General features: G+C 41.1%; 1 protein-coding gene across 3 annotated transcripts in view; it reads left to right on the top strand.

Annotated features, from left to right (window-relative positions):
* SPECC1L (sperm antigen with calponin homology and coiled-coil domains 1-like) overlaps positions 1 to 20,914 on the top strand; it is a 77,647-nt gene that overhangs the window by 12,071 nt on the left and 44,662 nt on the right. For 2 of the 3 annotated variants that reach the window (XM_015416715.1, XM_015416716.1), the window contains exons 2-5: positions 4,179 to 4,365; positions 9,470 to 9,623; positions 12,530 to 14,163; positions 15,678 to 15,885. In XM_015416715.1, coding sequence (XP_015272201.1) covers positions 4,216 to 4,365; positions 9,470 to 9,623; positions 12,530 to 14,163; positions 15,678 to 15,885 — 2,146 coding nt within the window. In that variant the 5' untranslated portion in view covers positions 4,179 to 4,215. Of the gene's footprint in view, positions 1 to 4,178; positions 4,366 to 5,220; positions 5,288 to 9,469; positions 9,624 to 12,529; positions 14,164 to 15,677; positions 15,886 to 20,914 lie in introns of those variants that run through there. The other variant, XM_015416717.1, reaches the window with a different exon arrangement.

Here is a 20,914-nt window from a genome sequence, read left to right as displayed (position 1 = left end):
CCCCAGAGGTTTCTGTAAGTTTATTTTGGGCAGTTTTTCTATCTAGAAGATATTATCACAGATGCTTGGTTGTACAGTTCTGAAAACTTCTTTACAGCAAAAATGTTATAAAATAAACATACAGAGTTGAGAAAAAGACCTTAATCCCATTGTTCCTCTGCAAATCCATGTACACAGAATCAACCCCTTACCTCTTAAGTGCTAAATTTCAAGAAGTTCAATGAATAGAAGATTGCTTGGAGTGGAATAGATCTGAGCAAGGAGCTAATAGTGAGGAGGGAGGGGCAAGCAGTAAAAATGAAAATGAAGCCTTTTGAGCAGAACACTTCACACGTCTTGGGATCTTTGTGTGTATAGCTTGAGGTTTATCATGTTATTTTCTCCCTGGAGGAGAAAACTTATAATGGCAGCAGGCCATAAAAGAGACCCTGTCTGAGAATACTTTAATGATGTTCATCTACCTATGGGTAAGGCAGGCAGGCATGCAAAATGCGAACACTTAAGATTATACCAGCAAGAATGAGTCTTTATGTAGAAAACCATAATTTAACTATAGTATTACTGACTAGTGATTTAAATCAAATCCACCCTGGAGCGGGGTTCTGAATCTTTTTGAGCCTGTGGGTACCTTTGGAATTCTGACCCAATGCGATGGGCACAATCGCAAAATGGCTGCCAAAGGAGACAGAGCCAGTCACAGAATAGTTGTTGCGGCTTACCTTCAGTCATGCAGTGAAGATCATTGTGCTGTGGTTGCAGCTGCTGCCAATGCCACATTTTTAAAAATCTGCACAGCCAATCAGAAGCCTTGTTGGGCAAAAGCCTCACCTGGCCCTGCCCACTTTCTGAAAACATTTGACATCAGGAAAGGTTGTCAGTGGGCACCACATTGGAGACCCCTGCATTAGAGGGTCACTAGTTGCAATATGACTTGCTGTGGTGCTTTCCCATTTTAATGTAGGTTTGACCTTTACTTTTCAATTTTTGAACCATGTAATAGGACGGATGGCTAGACCTAAGGCTGAAGCTCTCATTTTACTATCTCAGTTGAAACCTTCATAGTAGATTAGTTGACAAAAGCTGAGAGCCACTGTCTTGGATTCAGATAATGGTGTGCCAGTTAGGAAGTTCTTTCTCCCAAATAAGATCCAGTGCTGTAGAAAAAGCCACCAAAACTGTCATAGTCTCCATTACCCCTCCAGCATGACACAGCAGCATTCTGTGTAAGAACACACAAACCATGCTGTCTTGGGTGTTATGGGGACATGGCTTTTGACAGCCTGGAGATGGACAAAAGTATATGTTTTGGGACTATTGTACCAAGTGTTTCCATGGCAGGAAGCTGATGGCATTCACTGAATGTGATCTTTCTTTTGTGTAAAAATGCTAGTATGTACAGACTTGCGTGAACAGAACTGAAGTGAGGTGCACTCCAGACTAATATTCTACATAAAACACAATGCCTTTCTGCAAATTCATCCATTGGGTTGTAATAAAGCTGGTTGGGCAGTTTTCAGTTTTTCAAGATGGGCAGCTATGTTAGTCTGTCTGTAGCAGTAGAAAAGAGCAAGAGTCGAGTTGCACCTTAAAGACTAACAAAATTTGTGGCAGGTATGAGCTTTTGTGAGTCACTGCTCACTTCTTCAAATACAGCTGGAAACTAGCTGTTTCTAACTGTATCTGAAGTGTGCAGTGTCTCACGAAAGCTAATACCCTGCCTCAAATTTTGTTAGTCTTTTAGGTGCAACTCGACTCTTGTTCTTTTCTATTGCTTTAGTTTTTTATTTCCTTTTTGCTTTACTAGGCTGTTTTTATGTATGAGCTATTTTTGAGACATTCATCAGGCATTAAAAATACTTCAATGCTTTATTCCAGAGTGATAGCTATGATAGATAGTTATAGCAAAAACTTTAAAAAGAGTTTTGTGGTTTTGTGGCAGTTAGATTTAGTGTAGCATACATGTAGGGTAGTGTAGACCAGTTAGATAATAGTGTAGCATAAGCTTTCTTGGACTGCAGTCTCCTTCATCAGGTACATCTTTTGTGGCAGTATATATAGAATTTCCAGGATTTGGGGGTATAAAGAAAAAATGTGAGTGGTGGTGCCAGATACCTGTGAAATAAGAGGTGCAGAGTGCTATTTCTTTACAAACATATACGATGAAATGTATATATGTAAAGTACAGTGACATTCACAGCAGCAGTAGCTGAAAATAATGCAATCTTTCTCACTTTGCTAAACTAATTAAGACACTAGACAGGCAATATGTTGGTCTTGATTATTTGATGACGCTCAGGTAAACAGAAGTGTGTCATAGATGAGACACTGCTTACTAAATGTTGCCATCTTTATTGTCTGACTTGTACTCATTTATTCACTTGCAAGATCAATGGTTGTCAAATTCTGGAAATGGTACACTCTTATAAATATACTGTAACCTTTTGGATCCACTTTATGCTCATATGAACTGCATATGAAGTAAGTTCACAGAAGGAGCTTTTGCTGTTTTTTTTCTACCAGTGCAAGGTCCTGAAAAGTTGCTTCTGGGGACTGAATGACCTTTAGAAACAGCATGGAATTGTGGTATGCAGGGTCACACAGCCAGAATGCAGAATCAGCAGAAATAGTCCTGCACCTCTTGAAAAAAATTGTTCTGCATCTTGTGCAACAGGTGGGAGATTTCTGCTGATTTCTCTTTTTGACTGCAGGTTCCCATGCCACACTGAATCTCTGAGGGATGTTTTTTCAGGCCCTGTAAGTGATTGTAGTGGGAAGGCAGTCCCTGAAAAGCCATGAGGTATGTGTGGCCCTTTGGATTCTTGCCATGTTCTTCTTCTTGTGAATGGCCCAACATTTCATAAAGTAGTAATTTGTCCTTCAGATAATAATGGTAAACAGTGTCCATGCCAGTCAGTTGTTCACTTCGTTGAAAAAGAAGCCCTGTTTTCCCAGCAAGCCTGCACCATTAGGTTCCACTAGTAATGTGGGTACATGAGGTGACCATGCACCTGATGCCTCCACATCATTCCACATAGGAATGAGCCAAGCCCCAGTTGTGCTGTGTGCTACTGCAGAAACTCGGCTGTAACATAGGCTATATCACAGGTCCAGGAGAAAAGAAATGTAGTGGCCATTGCTTCTTACACTTCTGGGGCTTGGCTCAGACCCTGATTTGGCCAGAGAACACACTCCTTGCACAAACTGAGCCTCTACCCTCTTCTCACAGAGGATATATGGCCAGTCTGTAGGAATTAGTGGGCCAAGAGGGACCCAAATGATAGGAGGAAGACTGAATACAGAAACTCCACCCCATTTTCCTTTTCAAGCAACTAGAAAGCAAAGTCCAAAAAGAGAGGCCCTGCTATCTCCTTGCAACTCACTATTAGCTCTAAAATGCCACAAGGTTCCTAAACGTATTACTTATCAATAATTTACACTGCCTTAATTTGGGAATTGTTTACCCTCAAGGAAAGTGCGTACTGGTGATTATTTTATTTTGTTGTTGATCCTCAGATTTCCCCCCCCCCTTCTATGTGCAGTACTGTAGATAAACTTACAAAATTAGATTTTGCTATCTTTTTCTAAAAGTTAGTAATATTTCCTAATTAGCATTCTCTAACTTTGATTTGTGTTGTTCATATTGTACCCTAGTGAATAAATTCTACATTACTTATCTGAGTTAATTGCATATTTACATTAAATAATTGCAAATGCAGTTGGGAAATGATGTAAGCTTAGGTGTGCCGACTTGGCTCCAGATAATACACTTACAAAAGGATAGCATTTGCCTTGCCAAAGGCATTGGCAGAATCCTTGTTTTTTGTAATATTTGAGTGTTAAACTTTCTCACAGAATCTTAACATGGACAAGCAGTTGCAGCACAGTAGTTTAAGTAGTATGAAGCATGGTCATGGAAATATATGCCCCAAGATTGGGGCAAGGAGAAAACTAGATATACTTTTCCAGGGCCAAAAAACAGGCTCTGAGCTCATTACCATGATGTATATTTTTATCAGAAACAAAATGTTGTTTGTTGAGCTTGTACGCAAGGGTTGGAGTTGTGTTGGGGTATTTGTGGAATGGAGCTTATGTTACAGGTTTACATTGGGTCCAAGGATACTGTGCTGTAGAAATACCATGTATTCTTTGTAACATTTTTGTCATTTCTTTCTTTCCAGACTTGTTTGTAAATGCCTGACAAACAGGTAGCCAAGAATGAAGAAAGCAAGCCGGACTGTTGGTTCAGCACCCAAAGTCCCAGGGATAAGTAAAATACAAACAGTAGAAAAAGTTAAATCAGAAAACAGTTCCACAGTATCTGTAGTAGCAAAACTTTCAAAAACTGGGACAGCAGCATTATTGAAGGTATTTCCTTTTTTTCTTTAATTAAATTGTACAACTTTTCGATAAAGTAGAACAAACAGTGGGAAAACAGGGTATAGCATCTAAATGTTGTAACACATGTTTTTGCTAAAGGATTTCTCTACTCACAAGCCAAAAATGCAGCCACAATAGATTAATAGGTTTGGGTTTTTGTGATGTTTTAAGAACTTAGTGGTTCAATAAGTTTATTTAAATTACTTTAAAGCTCAGGCAAGATGTCAGGCTGCAGGTATTCATGTGTTATTGTAGCCTTCGTTCTGTACAGGGCTTTCATTTACATATCAATATTTGTAAGGCAACCATTCTCCACTGTTAGCTGAAACAATTGTCTTTTGCTTTAGAAACTGAAGGAATGGAACCAAAAAACAGAGCCTACACTGTTACCTAAGCCTTGTAAATGGGGACTTACAGAGAAGAATTTAATCATTATTAGTTGATCATTTTTGAATTCTGTGTAATGCTTGGACTGTTACATTGTTAGTGCCGTGCTTTCTCCACTTTATTTGAAAAGTAGAAATATGCCTACTCTAACAATAAAACCTCCATTTTCTATCTTATTTAGTACAAGTTGGCATGTGATGGGTAAGATTTTATTTCTCACTGTTTCCACTTCATTGTGTTAGGAAGGGGGAGGAGGCTTCAGGACACAGCGCTGTGTCCCTGCAGACATTGGCAGTGTGACCACATGATATACAGACTTGTTAGAGCAGTTTGCACATTGGTGCAAAACTGATATTCAGCTGTCTACTGCAGAAGTGTGGTGTGGACGTGAGTTGATGTTATAAAATTAGTAACCCTTCCTAGCTGACTAGGATGTTTGTAATGCTTATTTAACAGTTTCCAGCTGTCTTGCTAACATAAGAAGGGTTATGATGCATCCCTGAGGCGGTTTGGCCAGCTGCAGGTATACATTTTCTTGTTCTTGTTTTCTTTTGTACCTGGATGTCAAGCAGCATCAGGTACCCATCAGCCAATTTTGACAATCAGAATATTTTTCTCTTAAAAGAAGCAGTTAAGATAGTTTCATTGGAGGCACAAAACTTGGTCTTAATCTATATTAGACAGTGATTCATCTTTTTACTCTCATATTATGCAAGCTGTGGAATGGCAAACTAATTAAGCCTACATAGGCGTTCCCTTGCAGGAGGAATGTTTGTAAATGATGCTAACAATTGTTTGATCCTCTGTCATGCTACTGCTCTAAAAGGGTCTCTATGCAGTTTAGTGCCTGCATATTTCTACCTTTCAAAAATGCAGACCTCTTCAAGAGATACTTTTTAATTGAATGTCTCATAGAGAATGTCTGTAGAGAAACTTATTTTATCTATATTTCTGTAACATATTTCTGATCCCTAGTATCACAGTTAATAGGTTCATCTCATACCATGGCTGTATTACTGATAGTTTCTGACAGGAATGAGGCAGGAAGTCTCTACCCTGTCCTCCCTTCACATGCCTCGTTCAGGTTAAAGTTTTGGAACTAAAACAAAAATCGTTGTGACATTTGAATCGATCCTTTTAACAAATTGTGGTTTGTTTCTTGTCTATAAACCAAAGTTCTAAATCAGGATTAATTCATGATTTACAATCCTGTTTCATGGGTAAAAATCAAACTTGTTTTGTTGTTGTTCAGTCGCACAGTCGAGTCCGACTCTTCACGACTCCATGGACCACATTACGCCAGGCCCTGCAGTTTAACAAACTGCAGTTCATTAAAATGCCAGATTCTGACATCACAATAAATTGAGGTTATTTCTAAGCTATAGTCCTTGCAGTGCAGTGGTTAGAATGTATGCAAGTGAGGAGACCTGGATTCCCACTGTGAAATTCCCCTTGGGCCTGTCACTCACTGTAGACGATTGTCTACACCACCCTGAGTGCCTTGGAAGAAAAGCAACATTAAAATGTAATAAGAATAAAATGGTGCTCAAGGGGAGGGAATGCATGAACCTGAGGACTTTTAGTTTGTTCATGATATCCGAATGCAGTCAGAAAAGCCTGTGTTGAAACACAGGAAGCTGAGAGGTCAAACTATTAGATGTAAAAGCAGTTTTCACTTATTGGCTGCTGTTCTTACATAAATTTTCAGCCAGTTCTGCCTGCTCTGTCATAAGCTCTTCTTGTTTTTTGTAAAATACTAACATTACCGTAGCCTAGAAAAACCTGTTTGGCTGGCTGTGGAAGTGGTAATCTGGACTAGAAGCATTCTTTGCAAGATTGAAAATAAACCGTGGCTTTGTTTAGGACAGGAGTAGAGTTCATAGACTTTTTTGTTTCCCAACTTTGAACATCACAGGAAAAAATTACAATTTTCACACCCAAGGTATGCCACATTGTGTTTCTGCCTACTTATTACTATCTGTTTCACAAAAGTGGCTTTCTCCCTCACCTGTCCATCATGTTCCTGAGAACTGCTTCCCTGCTCATGAGATGAGGGGGGTGTTACAGAAGGAAGAGTGTGTATATATAGTGAGAGAAAGCTCTTGAGCTGTTTCAATAGTTTTAGCATTTGAAAGCCCCAGCCTGAAGCATGACTAATGTTAATTAAATGTTTTCAGTGTAGATTTTTCCGAGCTGAATCATACTACAATTTTTACAACTTGACCTATTTGGCTCAGTAATGCACAGTTGTTACCTACGTGGTATATCTATAATTAACCTGCTTAGCATATTCTTCATACTAGGTGTGGTAGCAATGCAGACAATTGGCAGTAAGATTGAACAAGCTTGGATTTGCTGGCACAAGCTGTCAGTTTTGCTAGACAAGCCAGAAATTATCAAAGCATGTTCATTTAGCTTCATTTTGTCTTTGTGAACCATTAGTTTTTTTAGTAGACACCATGCATCCTTTCCTTAATAGATAATATATTAGAAGTTTTCAGCTACCAATAATGCAAATAAAAGACAGACTTTCTTAAACCTTTTCCTACAGACAAAGGGCTATATTTATAAAGATGGCACTGCATAATTACAGTGGGAAGAAAAAAGATTGTGTTTCTGATGGAATGCATTAAAAGATTCCATTTTATAGGCACAATTTATGTCAGTTAACACTATTGACACAGTTTTCAAAAGCTTCTGATGGCACTTAAAAATAGAACACAACACATACATTGCAAACAAAGTATGGCTGAAATGCCATCAGTAAATCACTGCTAAAAGTTCTAGAATAAAACTTCCATGTAATTCAGAACAACTTAAACATTGTGTCTAACTAAAAATATATTGCAATAAATGGTAAGGTAGTCTTCAATTGTAAGTTGGTTCCATAAAGTTGGGTTACCGCAGCAATCCCTCCTCAAATCCTGACCTACCTTCCTTCCCTTGAGGATGGGTTCCTTACCTTTGTTTCTCAAGGCATACCTGGTCAGGTGTTCCCTGAAAAATAGTTGATGCAAAACACCTTTACATATTCCAGGGTTTCAAGCATAAGACTGACTATGGTCGTATCTCCCAAACTCTGGCAAGAGATGGATTACTGCATTTTGTACCAGTTGAAGTGTTCACATACTCTTTAGGAGCAGCTCTTCCCCACCCTCAATTCAAGTATTTTGCAGTGATTATTCTTTGGTGTTACAAAGGCATGGGAAATTACTGCTTGGTCCATGCTAGGGGTGTGTACTTCAAAAATTATCGTTTTAATGCCATATTGGAAAGTCGGGAAGGGCATGATGACCATTTTCATTAAATATCAGGAGTATTGTTATTGTTCCAGAAAGCTGTGTCAGGAAAAATTCAGTTTTAGTATCAGAACAATGCTCCCAATGTAGTGGAAATTATAATCATGCCATTTCTGAACATAGAAAAGGAAAACAAAAATTACTGTTTTTAAAGAGCCTCCCCTCCATGGGATCAAAGGGAGGGAGGGAGGGAGAGGAAACTGGTGCCCAGCTCTCAGATGGAGGCTTTAAACTTTAAAGGGCCTCAATGGCAGTATACATGGCTTTCCCAACTCTGGAGGCCAGGTCTACCACCCATTGAAAATAATGGCTGTTTAAAGTTGTTGAAGCTCTATCAACCTGCCACCCTCCTTGGGCAGCAGGAGCGGGGTTGGGGGAATGCTCCTCAGATGAGCCATAGCACGTTGGCCTTTTAAAGAGAAAATATTTTTGAATGAAAAGAGATGGTGGACTTCACCTCTGGATTATTATTTTTCAATTGAAACTAATGGTCCTTTAAAGTTTAAATGGTGCTTAAAGGGGCTATTATTCTGTGGCCCAGCTGGGAAGCATGGTGTCTCTCTCTTCCCTCTTCCTCGCTACTCCTGCTGCCTCCCTGACATTATTCCCAATTCCAATATTTTTGGGAGTGGAAGCATCAGGAATATTTGGGGGGGGGTCTTTTATGCTATTGGATATTGCTGACCCAGTACTTGAAATAGCAGGCATTTTATTAGATAGGCAAGGTCTGATTGCACACTCCTAAACCCTACAGTTAAAGTGAAGGTCTTCACTTGTATGTAGCATACATTTGATAAAGGATGATGCAGCAGGTATTTATATGAATTCACTAGCAGTGCAACATCCAGAAGCAACCCTAGTCTGTGTACTTGATCCTTCAGTGGGGTAGTAAGACTGCCGTATCTCAGGTACTAACTTCTTTGGGATATTGTGGAGTGGCTCAGGTCTGGTTTCTCCTATACAGAATCAGTCCTGATTGTCTTCAGATGCAAACTCATGTGAAAAGGCTTTTCCAGGAGTCACTTGCATAGGGATACATCTGGCAACAAAAACAGTGATACCATAATCACAAAAAATGATGCTATGTCAAGAATTCTTTGGGTTGCACTTGTATTTTGTCAGGTCATAGTAGGGGTACATATGACCGAGGCTGACTCAGAACTCTTTTCAGTGTAGTAGCATCATCCGGCTTGCTTCACTTTAAATATGGCATACTTTTTTAATAATGCAACTAAAGATACTTTTAATGCAAATAAATCTTGCACAGTCTGTACATGTGCATCATGTATAATATCATGTATAAGTTGTTAATGAGCCATTGCTTTTTATTAACTAACCATATGTGGGATGCCAATTTTTTTGGTTACTAGTGACTTAGATATAACATTATTTATCCTCTTGTCCAGACAAAGAGCAGTGATGATCTATTAGCTGGGATGGCTGGTGGGGTTACTATGAGCAACGGTGTGAAGGGAAAGAAGAGTACTTGCACTTCCACAGCACCTCCCACTGCAGGGACCACTATGAACAACTTGGAGAACAAACCCAAACCCATTACAGGTAAAGAAAAAATGGTCTCAAAGATCCATCAGAGGTCCATCAGTGGCTATTAGCCACAAGGTATAGATAGGGACTCTGGGGCAAGTGATGCTCTGTCATCTTGGTGCTTGGGGGGGTCAACAGTGGGAGGGCTTCTAATGTCCTGGCCCCACTGGTGGACCTCCTGATGGCACTGGTATTTCTGGCCACTGTGTGATACAGAGTGTTGGACTGGATGGGCCTTTGGCCTGATCCAAAATTGGCATCTTTTATGTTCTTATGTTCTTATCTTCTATTTGCTGATCCAGCAATAAAGGCATTGCTCATCATAATGCAAATTATGCAGTGTGAAAGGGTGGAATGGGGTTATTGTTAACAAGATGCACTCAAACCTCCTTTTCATGCCAGGGAACTGCAGACCTGCAGCTAGTTGCTGTAGCCCAAATTAATTTGGTAGGTTTAGTCATGTATGCCTTTAACTACACATGAGTATGTGGCTGAATAGCTTGCAGAGCCTTCTGCTTGATGCAGCTCATTTATGAACTCTTCTGAGGGAGTTATCAAGTAGTGGCTGGTGACTGGGATTTGTACTTCTAATCTTTTATCTACTAAAAAACCCAAGACCACCGTGGTGATCTCTGTCTGTGGACTGTGGCCCTGAGGAAGAGGTAGGGTGAACCAGGCCTGAGTTGGTCCTTATTTGCCTGTCCTCTGGCCAGCAGTTCAGAGCCTCCTAGATGTATGATGAGTTCTCCCAGCTGTTCCAACTTCTTAGCCTTTTTGCCAAGATCTTCATAACAGTTAGACTTTCCTGAATGAAAGGTTTTTTTGCTATTTTGAATCTGAAGGTTTAGATGTTTTATACTGATTGGACCACTACTGAAAAACATTGCTATATACCTCTGTTATCCTTATAGATAGTGTTGATCTCTCAGTGTTTAAGCTCAGTTTAGGTGATCCTTCTAATCATAGCTTGATGTTTTGATAGCTTGACTTGGAGGATTGTGTAGAGGCCTTTCAGTATTCATTTTCAGTTTGGCACTAACCATAGCTAAGACAATTGACACACAAATCAGCAAGCTATGATTAGGGCTTGTCCTCTGAACTAGAATCAGAAACTTGTTTTAAACTATGGGTTCTAATTCTGGTTTGGAGAGCAAGTGCTAATTATACTTCGCCAGTGTGGTTATTATGGCAAAATGGTGTTCATCTCTAAAGAGAAACTAAGGTGGGTGGAAGCAGCATGTGAACCTGTAGCAAACTTCAGTCTTCCATACCATGGTTTGAAGGAACATCTATACTGAACAATACCTGGTAGACTGTATCTTTTTACCCTTCCGCCCTTTAAAGACATATCTCTCATTATATATAATTGTGAAGTGGGGTGGCACTTTCTGAACATTCCACTTGCTCCTAAATCAGTTGGCTCCATGATGTGTCACTCAGAAGCTGTCCCTGTGCACTGGCTGCATTGCCTGAGTGCCGCCTCCAACATTCCAAACAGTTTTCTGTTCCTCTCCCCCCCATAGCCAGTCGGAACACAGAGCCAGTCGGAACACAGAGATCATTTGCATATTGATTGGTCTTTGCCTCTAACATTCTAAACAGTTTGCTGTTGCTGTTGGGAGCCATTGAATGTGTCCTGAGGTAAAATACATATCCCAATCTTCCCTTAAATGGTCACTGGAGTTGCCAATCTCCCTGTGGGGCCTGGAGATTTCTCAGAAATCACTGTGTTCCCCAGCCATAGCACATCATTTCCCCTACAGAAAATTTCCCAGCTATTACAGCTGATCTCCAGATGACCAAGTTCAGTTCTCCTTGAGACAATGGCTGCTTTGGGCAGTGGACTCTATGGCATTATACCCTGCTGAAGTCCCTCCCCACCCCAAACCCTGTCCTCCCCAGGCTCTACCCCTCAATCTACAGGTAGTTCCCAACCCAGAGTTGGCAACCATGTAATTGGCTATGGAACCACTTTCCAGACCCTTGGAACCCAGAAAACATGGCATAGGAGGAAGTGCTTTTCTACCTTAGCTGCCACTGCATAGTCCCAAATTAACATAAGCCAACCTCCAGGTGGCATCTGGAGATCTCCAGCTATTACAACTGATGTCCAGATGACTGAGATCAGTTCTCCTGGAGACAATGGCTGCTTTGGCCAGTGGACTCTATGACATTATACCCTGCTGAGGTCCCTCCCCACCCCTTCCCTCCCCAGGTTCTACCCATCAAATCTCCACATATTTCCCAACCCAGAGTTGGCAACCCTGTAACTGGCTATGGAACCGCTTTCCAGACCCTTGGAACCCAGAAGACATGACATAGGAAGAGGTGGTTTTCTACCTTAGCTGCCACTGCATAACCCCAAATCAGCCTAAATCCGGGGTGGAGGGAACCATACCTCTTACCATGAGGCTGTCCTCCCATACTACCCACGGGGCAGCAAAATGACTTGAGACAGCCCTGCTTTATAGCTAAGCAGAAGGAAATAAACATGGCTTGCCTCCCTCTATTTTCCCCTTCCCTCTGCCGCCCCACCAGCCACAGCTGGGACACTCACCTGGAGCTTCCTTCTAGAGCTCATTGTATTTCTTCCCACAACGGGCCTTACTCCTAGTTTTGTATAAATGTGCTGTCTTAATAGGTTTTTTGGTTTATTTGAGATGTAATACTATGCCTTTAGAACTGGAAGAAATGCAGAGTTATGCTTAGCTATTCAAATCAAAATTAAAACATTTGCACTAACTTCAAAAAAACAATTCTTTAATTCCATTTTAATAAGATGTGTGTTGTACCTCACTCCTGATAATTTCCAGCTACATGGATTAGAAAGTGTAGCATAATTCTGGAAAACACATTGCTTTGCATGGAATTGTACAATTACAAGCCAGTTTAATTGTCTTTCTAACCTTTTAAAAATACAGGCACAAGTTCTGCAGCCAAACGTAGTACTTCATCTGGAATTAAGGAATGTAGCTCTTCTCGGGAAAGAATTCGTGACCGTTCCCGGCTGACTCAAAGTAAAAAACTGCCCCTAACAGGACAGACAGGCAATGATACAATCCTTGCAAAGCGCTCCCGTAGTCGTACTAACCCAGACTCCGATGTTCGAATGAGCAAGTCTAAATCAGACAATCAGATAAGTGACAAAGCTGTTTTAGAAGCAAAAGTGAAAGATCTTTTAACGTTAGCCAAAACAAAAGATGTAGAGATCTTACACCTGAGGAATGAGCTCAGAGAAATGCGTGCTCAACTAGGCCTTAATGAAGATCAGTTTGAGGGAGATGAAAAATCTGAAGAAAAAGAAATCATCACTGTCCACCAGCCAACTGATGTAGAATCCACATTACTGCAATTGCAAGAACAAAACACTGCCATCCGGGAGGAACTCAACCAGTTGAAAAACGAGAATCGGATGTTGAAGGATAGATTAAATGCGTTAGGGTTTTCTCTGGAACAAAGGCTAGATAACACTGAAAAACTATTTAGCTACCAGTCCTTGAGCCAAGAAATCACAGCTGGAAACCACAGTGATGGTGGGGGCACCCTTACTTCTTCAGTGGAAGGTTCTGCTCCTGGTTCAGTAGAAGATCTTTTGAGCCAGGATGAGAATACTTTAATGGACAATCAACATAGTAACTCCATGGATAATTTGGACAGTGAGTGCAGTGAAGTTTATCAGCCGCTCACTTCAAGTGATGATGCCTTAGATGCGCCATCATCTTCAGAGTCTGAGGGTGTGCCAAGCATAGAAAGATCAAGAAAGGGGAGCAGTGGCAATGCCAGCGAAGTATCTGTGGCTTGTTTGACAGAACGAATACACCAGATGGAAGAGAACCAGCATAGCACAGCTGAAGAACTTCAAGCAACTCTTCAGGAACTTGCAGATTTGCAGCAAATTACTCAAGAATTGAACAGTGAGAATGAAAGGCTTGGAGAAGAAAAGGTTATTCTTATGGAATCCTTGTGCCAGCAGAGTGATAAGTTAGAACACTTTAGTCGACAGATGGAATATTTCCGATCACTTTTAGATGAACATCATATTTCTTACGTTATTGATGAAGACATGAAAAGTGGGCGCTATATGGAGCTAGAGCAACGTTACATGGACCTTGCAGAGAATGCACGTTTTGAAAGAGAACAGCTCCTTGGAGTCCAGCAGCATCTGAGCAACACTCTCAAAATGGCAGAACAAGATAACAAAGAAGCCCAGGAGATGATAGGAGCGCTGAAGGAACGGAATCATCACATGGAACGAATTATTGAGTCAGAACAGAAGAGCAAGAACACTCTAGCAGCCACCTTGGATGAGTACAAAGCCACATTAGCTGGTGATCAGATTGAGATGAACAGGCTGAAAGCTCAGTTGGAGCATGAAAAACAGAAGGTAGCTGAACTATATTCCATACATAATTCTGGTGACAAATCAGATATACAAGACTTACTCGAAAGTGTCAGGCTTGACAAGGAAAAAGCAGAGACATTAGCCAGCAGCCTACAAGAGGAGCTAGCTCACACACGCAATGATGCCAATCGCCTGCAGGACACCATTGCAAAGGTAATGTTTTTTAGAAAATGATGTTCAACAAGGGGGAATTCTTTTCACATGACTTCTGGAATGTTTGGGGGGGGGGAAGTGGAAGGAACAGGGATACAAGCAGCTGGCTTAGAACTTTGTTTGACTGTGTTAATTGTGTAGCTGCTTTTGTGGAAATTGTTTGTGAGGATTGTTTTTAGCTAAAGATTACAACTTTTTTCCCTTTCAGGGAGTGATAGCATTACAGTCTACGCTGTAGAATAAGCACAAAGTATTTATCTGTGACTTGTTTGGGGTTTTCTTTTTTTGTCTTTCATTGCCATGAGTCTGTTAACCAGTGGGTATTACTTATGTTTTTGCAACCTGTCAAAGATATTGCCCTTCTTCTCTGTCCCCTCAGTGAAATCTCTGTTCATCGCTTGCCCTGATTACTGCAATTTCCCCTTCTCTGGTCTTCCATTGTCCCACTTTGATTTCCTCTTCTCCATCTAGTACTCGGTTGCCAAAACCATTCACCTTTCTTAGTTCCTCTGACAATGCAGTACTAAATATCCCCGTGCTGACTGTCTGTCAGTCTGGTATGAACTCTTCACCCCTTGCCTTCAAAGGCCCTGATGATCTAGCACCCACATACCCATGCACTCCACATCCCTCATCTACCCAAATATCTTATACCTCAAGCAGTACCACGTCTAATACCTGGAACTTCCTCCAAGAATGCCTTGGTGAAGCTGCTTTTCATTTTGAGATCCCTTTTCAAAAGCCACTTTTTCCATAAAGCATTTGGTAGGATCCCTTAATCTTAGTTTTGGTAAAGGATGGGGTTTGTGTAATTGTAAGGGACGTATTTACTTCCCCACTGACAATTTCCCTGTTTGTCTCCCATGGGTTAAATTTTGAATATTAGGCTCATTAGAGGAGAATCATCAATTCTGTCATCAATATATTTTTGAGTGAATCTCTTTGCTTCTCATATCATGTCACATAAGTTAGGGGAAGGTCCAGTGATAGAGCTTGTGTTTTGCATGCAAATGTTCCCAAATTCAGTCCCCAGTAACTCCAGATAAAAAGGATCTTAAGCTGCAGGGCTTGGACAGATCTCTGCCTCAAACCTTCAGGAGCACATCTGTCAGAGTAGATAGTTTGTGCTAGATGGTCTGGTTTGCAAAAGGCAGGTGCATGCTGATTTTATTTATATACTGTTGTCAAATACAGTTCTCAAAGAAATAAATCATCATTAAAAACTTCATATAGTAGATATTAACTTATCACTAATTCAGCTCCTGTGGTACTTTGTGTAATAAAGTTTATAGCTACAACCATATAAATATAACTGCATAAAAGCCATGCTTTTGTATATATTTTGGAAATTTTATTAATAGCATAACAATGAAGTTAGATATAAGGATGATGCCATTAAATATAATTATATAATGTTAATATTTTGGTATGGCAAATTAGATTTTTATGGAATGTAGAGCAATAGTTGGAAGTGGTGATTACAGAAATAAAATATGTAATTTAAAAAAATTTAGATAGAAGATGAATATAGAGCTTTCCAAGAAGAAGCTAAGAAGCAAATTCAGGATCTGAATATGACTTTAGACAAGCTTCGAACAGAGCTGGAAGAAAAAGAAACAGAAAGGAGTGATATGAAGGAAACCATATTTGAATTGGAAGATGAAGTAGAGCAGCATCGAGCTGTAAAACTCCATGACAATCTCATTATATCCGACTTGGAGAGTAAGTAGTGCATCTTTCTTATGTAGGGCTGCTAGATATATTCTAAGTTGCTGTGGGTTCCCATACAAAAAGAACATTAAAAATATTCTCTGCATGGTAGAGAAAATTCTTGCACGCTAATGGTAAGTAGGGCTTGCTATCCATGTCATTAACATATATTTATATCAGAAATTTGTAGCCTACTTTTATAGTAAAATCTTAACTCAGGGCGACTCAATTTTTTCTTGTAGAACAGATCTTTTTCTTAAAGTGCTGGCCCTTAAAAATGGTTTGTTGGCTCACGCTTTGAATGTCTTTGGGGGGATTGTTGGTTTTACTTAAGTCATACAGTGACACTTTTATGCAATAGTACCTGACCTTCATATTATTTTTATGAAATCAGCTTTTAAATTATTCCTCCTTTTTTACCATCTTGTCAGTTTTCTTTGGGAAAGCATAGTTAATTGATCTGTTGTATGGAGGTAAGCAGCCTTGCTCCCTGCAAGTTGAAGATTGGGATCCAAAGGATCTCAGTGTTTCATGCATGCACATTGACTTTTCAGGTCACCCAAAACAGCCTGTCATATCCCTAAAAAGCCATGTCTGAAATTGAAAGATGTGGCAAAGCTTTATTTGATGCAGCTCCAGGAAAACAGGAAACCCTGCATACACATGTAACTGGAAGGAATCTTTAAATACTGAGCATAACTTGCTGTTCCAGGAGACAGGAAGTTATTGAAGATTATTTCAGTTAATTTTAAGGCTCATCACCAAGTGTAGGCTTTTAAGTGAGAATGAAATATGAACTGATAGACTTAAAGAGTCTTTGAGGAACTGAAGCAACGTCCTCTCTGTAGATCTGTAGACTAGTTGTCAAACAGTCTGTGTTTTACAACTCTGGGTGATGATTTGCTTGATACACCATTGACCTTTGTATTTAGCTGAATGGATAAAGGCAAAAGGGCAAATGGCCAGGGGGATGGAACAGGCCAGTTTAGCAAGCAGATGGCAATGGTGGTGACAGCTTCGTCTCACATTTAACGCATATGGTAATGTTAACGCAAAAATATACAAACTTGTGCGGATGTTTGCCCTACCCTGTCAAAATGCATCAGTAGGGCTTTATACCCACGGCCAGAGTGGGAGGCAAAAACAACCATGGAAATTCACACATGCGCACGCGCACACACCCCGAGAGAGGAGAGAAGAGCAAGCTGCCTGCTTTTCATGAGGCAGGGCTGCTGGCTTGTGGCAGTAGCAGCTTGCAGCTGCCTTGCATGTGGCAAGGGCCACCAGCTTATGGAGGGAGTTGTCCCAGCAGGAGGGGGACTCCCAGGCCATCGGCTCACCAGTACTGCTCCTATTGTCCTTGGTGGCCAGTGCCTCCCCTGTTTGCACCTGTTCCCCTGCTTCCAATACAGGCCCTGCAGATCAGCTGCTGCTTTAATTGAAGTAGAGACAAATACACTTAGTAATTTGAAATGCAGTCTATAAATCCTAGTTGAAGGTTGTTTTTAGTGGCTGCATGACTGTGTCCTATAGGTTCAGGTGGGTAGCTGTATTGGTCTGAAGCAGTAGAACAAAGTTTGAGTCCGGTGGCACCTTTAAGACCAAAAATCTTTTATTCTGGGTATAAGCTTTGGTGTGCACTCATAACTTCTTCAAATACATTGAAACAGAAGTCATGGGTGACTTCTGTTTCAATGTATCTGAAGTATGTGTGCACACGAAAGCTTATAACCAGAATAAAAGATTTTTGGTCTTAAAGGTGCCACTGGACTCAAACTTTGTTCTGTGTCCTATAGGAAAAGAGTGGAGGATGACATCTTGTGGTCGCTATGAAGCATAACTGCTATGTGATGTTACATTGAACTTAAAATACAGTACCTTTTATGAAGTCTAGCTAATATTTAAAATCTGAGGAGCAGAGAACATTGTTTAGACAGTTGATTGGCATTCTAGGCTAGAGAAAAATAGTAGTCAAGGGGTCTCTGGCTTGAGTCTGGTCAAAATCACTTTGTGCAAACCTGTCCAGCTCAGCTTCATCCTACCATCTGCGTAATATAGTCGCACTAACAAATTCGTAAAGTTATTATAAGAAAGCAGTGTATGCAACATGCCTTGAACTGAGATAGCCAATGTGCAAGGCTAGGACTGAGGAGACCCGGCTAGGAAGGTCACCAGCTGACTTTGAACCACCGTATCTCAAAAAGTACATTGCAGAGCTGAAAAAAATACAGAGGAGGGCAACCAAGACGATAAGGGGGTTGGAGAACCTTCCCTATGAGGAAAGGCTGAGGAGTCTGGGACTTTTCAGTTTAGAAAAGGGATGACTGGGGGAGGGGGCAGACATGATAGAAGTTTATAAAATTATCTATGGGATGGAAAGAGTTGACAAAGTGAAATGTTTCTCTCTTTCCCAAAACACTAGAACTTGAGGGTATCCAATGAAACTGATGGGCAGTAGGCTCAGGATAGACAAAAGGAAATACTCCTTTGCACAGAAAGTATTTAAAACGTGGAATTTGCTGCCAGAGGATGTAGTGATGGCCACAGGAATAAACAGCTTTAAAAGGGGATTAGATAGATTCATGGAGGATAAGTCTGTCAATGGCTACTAGCCATGGTGACTGAGGGGAACCTCCACATTCAGAGACACTAATCCTCTGAATCCCAGAGCCAGGAGGCAACATTAGGGGAAGGTCTTAGCCTCTATGCCCTGTTGTTGACCATCCAAAGGAACTAGTTAGCCACTGTCTGAGACAGGATGATGGACTATTGGTCTGATCCAGCAGGAAACTAGTTATGCAAGTTTGTTCACATAGCCTGGTCTATAGGTTTTTAAGATCCTTTGGGGGCTTATTGTTCCTTCTATTTCTTCTTTCTTTTTGTTTCTCTTTCTATAAAAGAAAAGAGTTCAGACGTTAATGTGATGATTTAGAAGGTGGTATTTCATTAGAAAAGACATTTGTAGGTGCCTCAAGCCAGCCCAAAGGCGCCTTCTCCTCTGAAACTCATCTCAGAACCTAACCAAAAAGCCAGGGGAGGGCCTTCTCCTTTCCTGGGAGGCACAGAATGGAAGGATCACAGTATGGAAACCATAAATGTCCATCGCTAGTACTGCTTCTTACAAGGTGCCTTGGAGCCAAAAGATTGAAGCGTGACAGGCATGTCCATTTCAGGAGCCAGGATCAGCCACTGCTGCAGCTACAAATCAGCAGCCATCTGAACTGGAGACAAGGCACAACTCCCCCCCCCCCCAATGTGAGACTGTTCCCTCTTTCCTCCCCATGCACTGCCTGTGATTGAGGGAAACATGCTTTTCACTGACATCTGGACCTGGATTAGGAAGATGGTGCTAAGAGACTTCTGTGGTTTCTTTCCCATCTTCCAGTGGCTCAAAGAATTGAGAATTCAGATCATTTGTTATCCCTCCTCATTTGCCCAGCCCACCTACTTCTGCAGTAGCAGAAAAGGCAGGAAAGGGCCAGAGAGCTAAAAATAGGGCAAAATCGCTCTTCCTTCCCATCTTTAGCTGTTTAGGCATTAACAACCAACACAGATCTTATCCAGCAGGTAGCCTGTATTGCCTGGTCCTCAACTTTCTGTTCGTAAATCCTTAGCTGTGAGAATCAGTCTCAAATGAGTCACAAGTCATTTCTGTAATCTTGTACAACAAATGTCTGGGTGAGCTCATGAGGAGTGGAGGCTTTGGAGCTGGGGCCCAGTCCCTCACAGCTCTTCTCATGGGTTCCCCCCCCCCATCTTTTGTTGAGTAAAACCCATTGTACTCTAAAACTCCAGTAGGAGAGAGCTACAGTTCCAAGATAGCCAAGCCAAGGATGTCTTTCCTCATGAGAAGATACAAGATGAAAGAGGAATGGTCTTCTCCCTTTTCCAGTAAAACATCTGCTGCAGCAGCTAAATAGTTCTCTCATACCAGGGCTGTCTTACATCTCATACAGACTCCACTGGATTCTGTTCCAGTTTCCTCATATAATTTCTGGGGCAGTGGTCCCCAGTGATGGCAAGAACTCCTTCAAGGCAAGGACTCCTTCAAGGACATGGAGTATAGAAAAGCAGTTCATTGTACAAAATTCCCACGAGGCAATGATGTGTCAGAACATTGATTTCTTTTTGTTTGATCTCTATTTTTGCCAGAGCTTCTGTGTCATCAGCACGTCAGCTATTAGAGGAGATTTTTCATGAGCCAAAGCATGTTAGGGAAGGGATGCATAATTTTTTTAACTGCCAGCTTGGATGGCAAATGGAGCCTTGGATCCTTTACAGTTCAGAGCAGCAGCAGGGACATTGACTATTAGATGCAAGGTCTCAAGTTTTAGGCAGTTGATGCTGCATTCAGATTGAACCAGCTCTTCATTGGCAAGAAACCTCTTGATGTAGTAGTGGAGTCGGGGGGGGGGAGAGAGAATGTCCCCTCATCTTAGGAAGGAGAAGCATAGAATCATCAGGCTTAACTCAGTCTTTCTATATCCAGTAGTTGTTCCTAGGTACAGAGTTCAGGAAATCATTTTGATCTAGATTTAGCCTTGGTTAGAGTCTATAATATAGTTTCATCTTCATTCTTCTGTGTAGTCCCACATTGGGACTGTGCTTGCGCAGGCCAGCCACCATAGGCTGTCTTACAGCTTCTATGGATTTGCCTACCCTCCAAGGGGAGCCCCTCCCCTGCAGAGCTCATTAGAGTCTGTTTCCTCACCTAAGGATCACATGCTCTGCAGAGAGAAGCTCCCCCTTTCCCTCAGTCCTTTCTTCATTGCCACATTGTGAGGTATCATGAGTTTGTCTCGAAGTTTCTTTGCTTCTTGGCTCACTTCTTTTTGGGAAATGTTGCAGAAGGCTTTATTTAAAAGATGTATCCAGTGTGGTACAAAAATGACCCATTCAGATGAGCTCTTTCTCTGCCTTTTCTGCTTGGGTGAGGCCCGTAATACAGCCGCATGTAAGATCTGCCTCCAATTTACCCCAAAAGTCTGCTCGTATCAAGCAGTGTACTTAGAGGCAAGTTTATGGGAGAAAGCACTCTCTT

The sequence above is a fragment of the Gekko japonicus genome, unplaced genomic scaffold (assembly GCF_001447785.1).
Source record: "Gekko japonicus isolate JY-2015 unplaced genomic scaffold, Gekko_japonicus_V1.1 scaffold16, whole genome shotgun sequence".
In the NCBI taxonomy this organism is placed as follows: domain Eukaryota; kingdom Metazoa; phylum Chordata; class Lepidosauria; order Squamata; family Gekkonidae; genus Gekko; species Gekko japonicus.
Note: the sequence above shows the minus strand (reverse complement) of the source record. Positions and strands in the feature narration are given on the sequence as shown.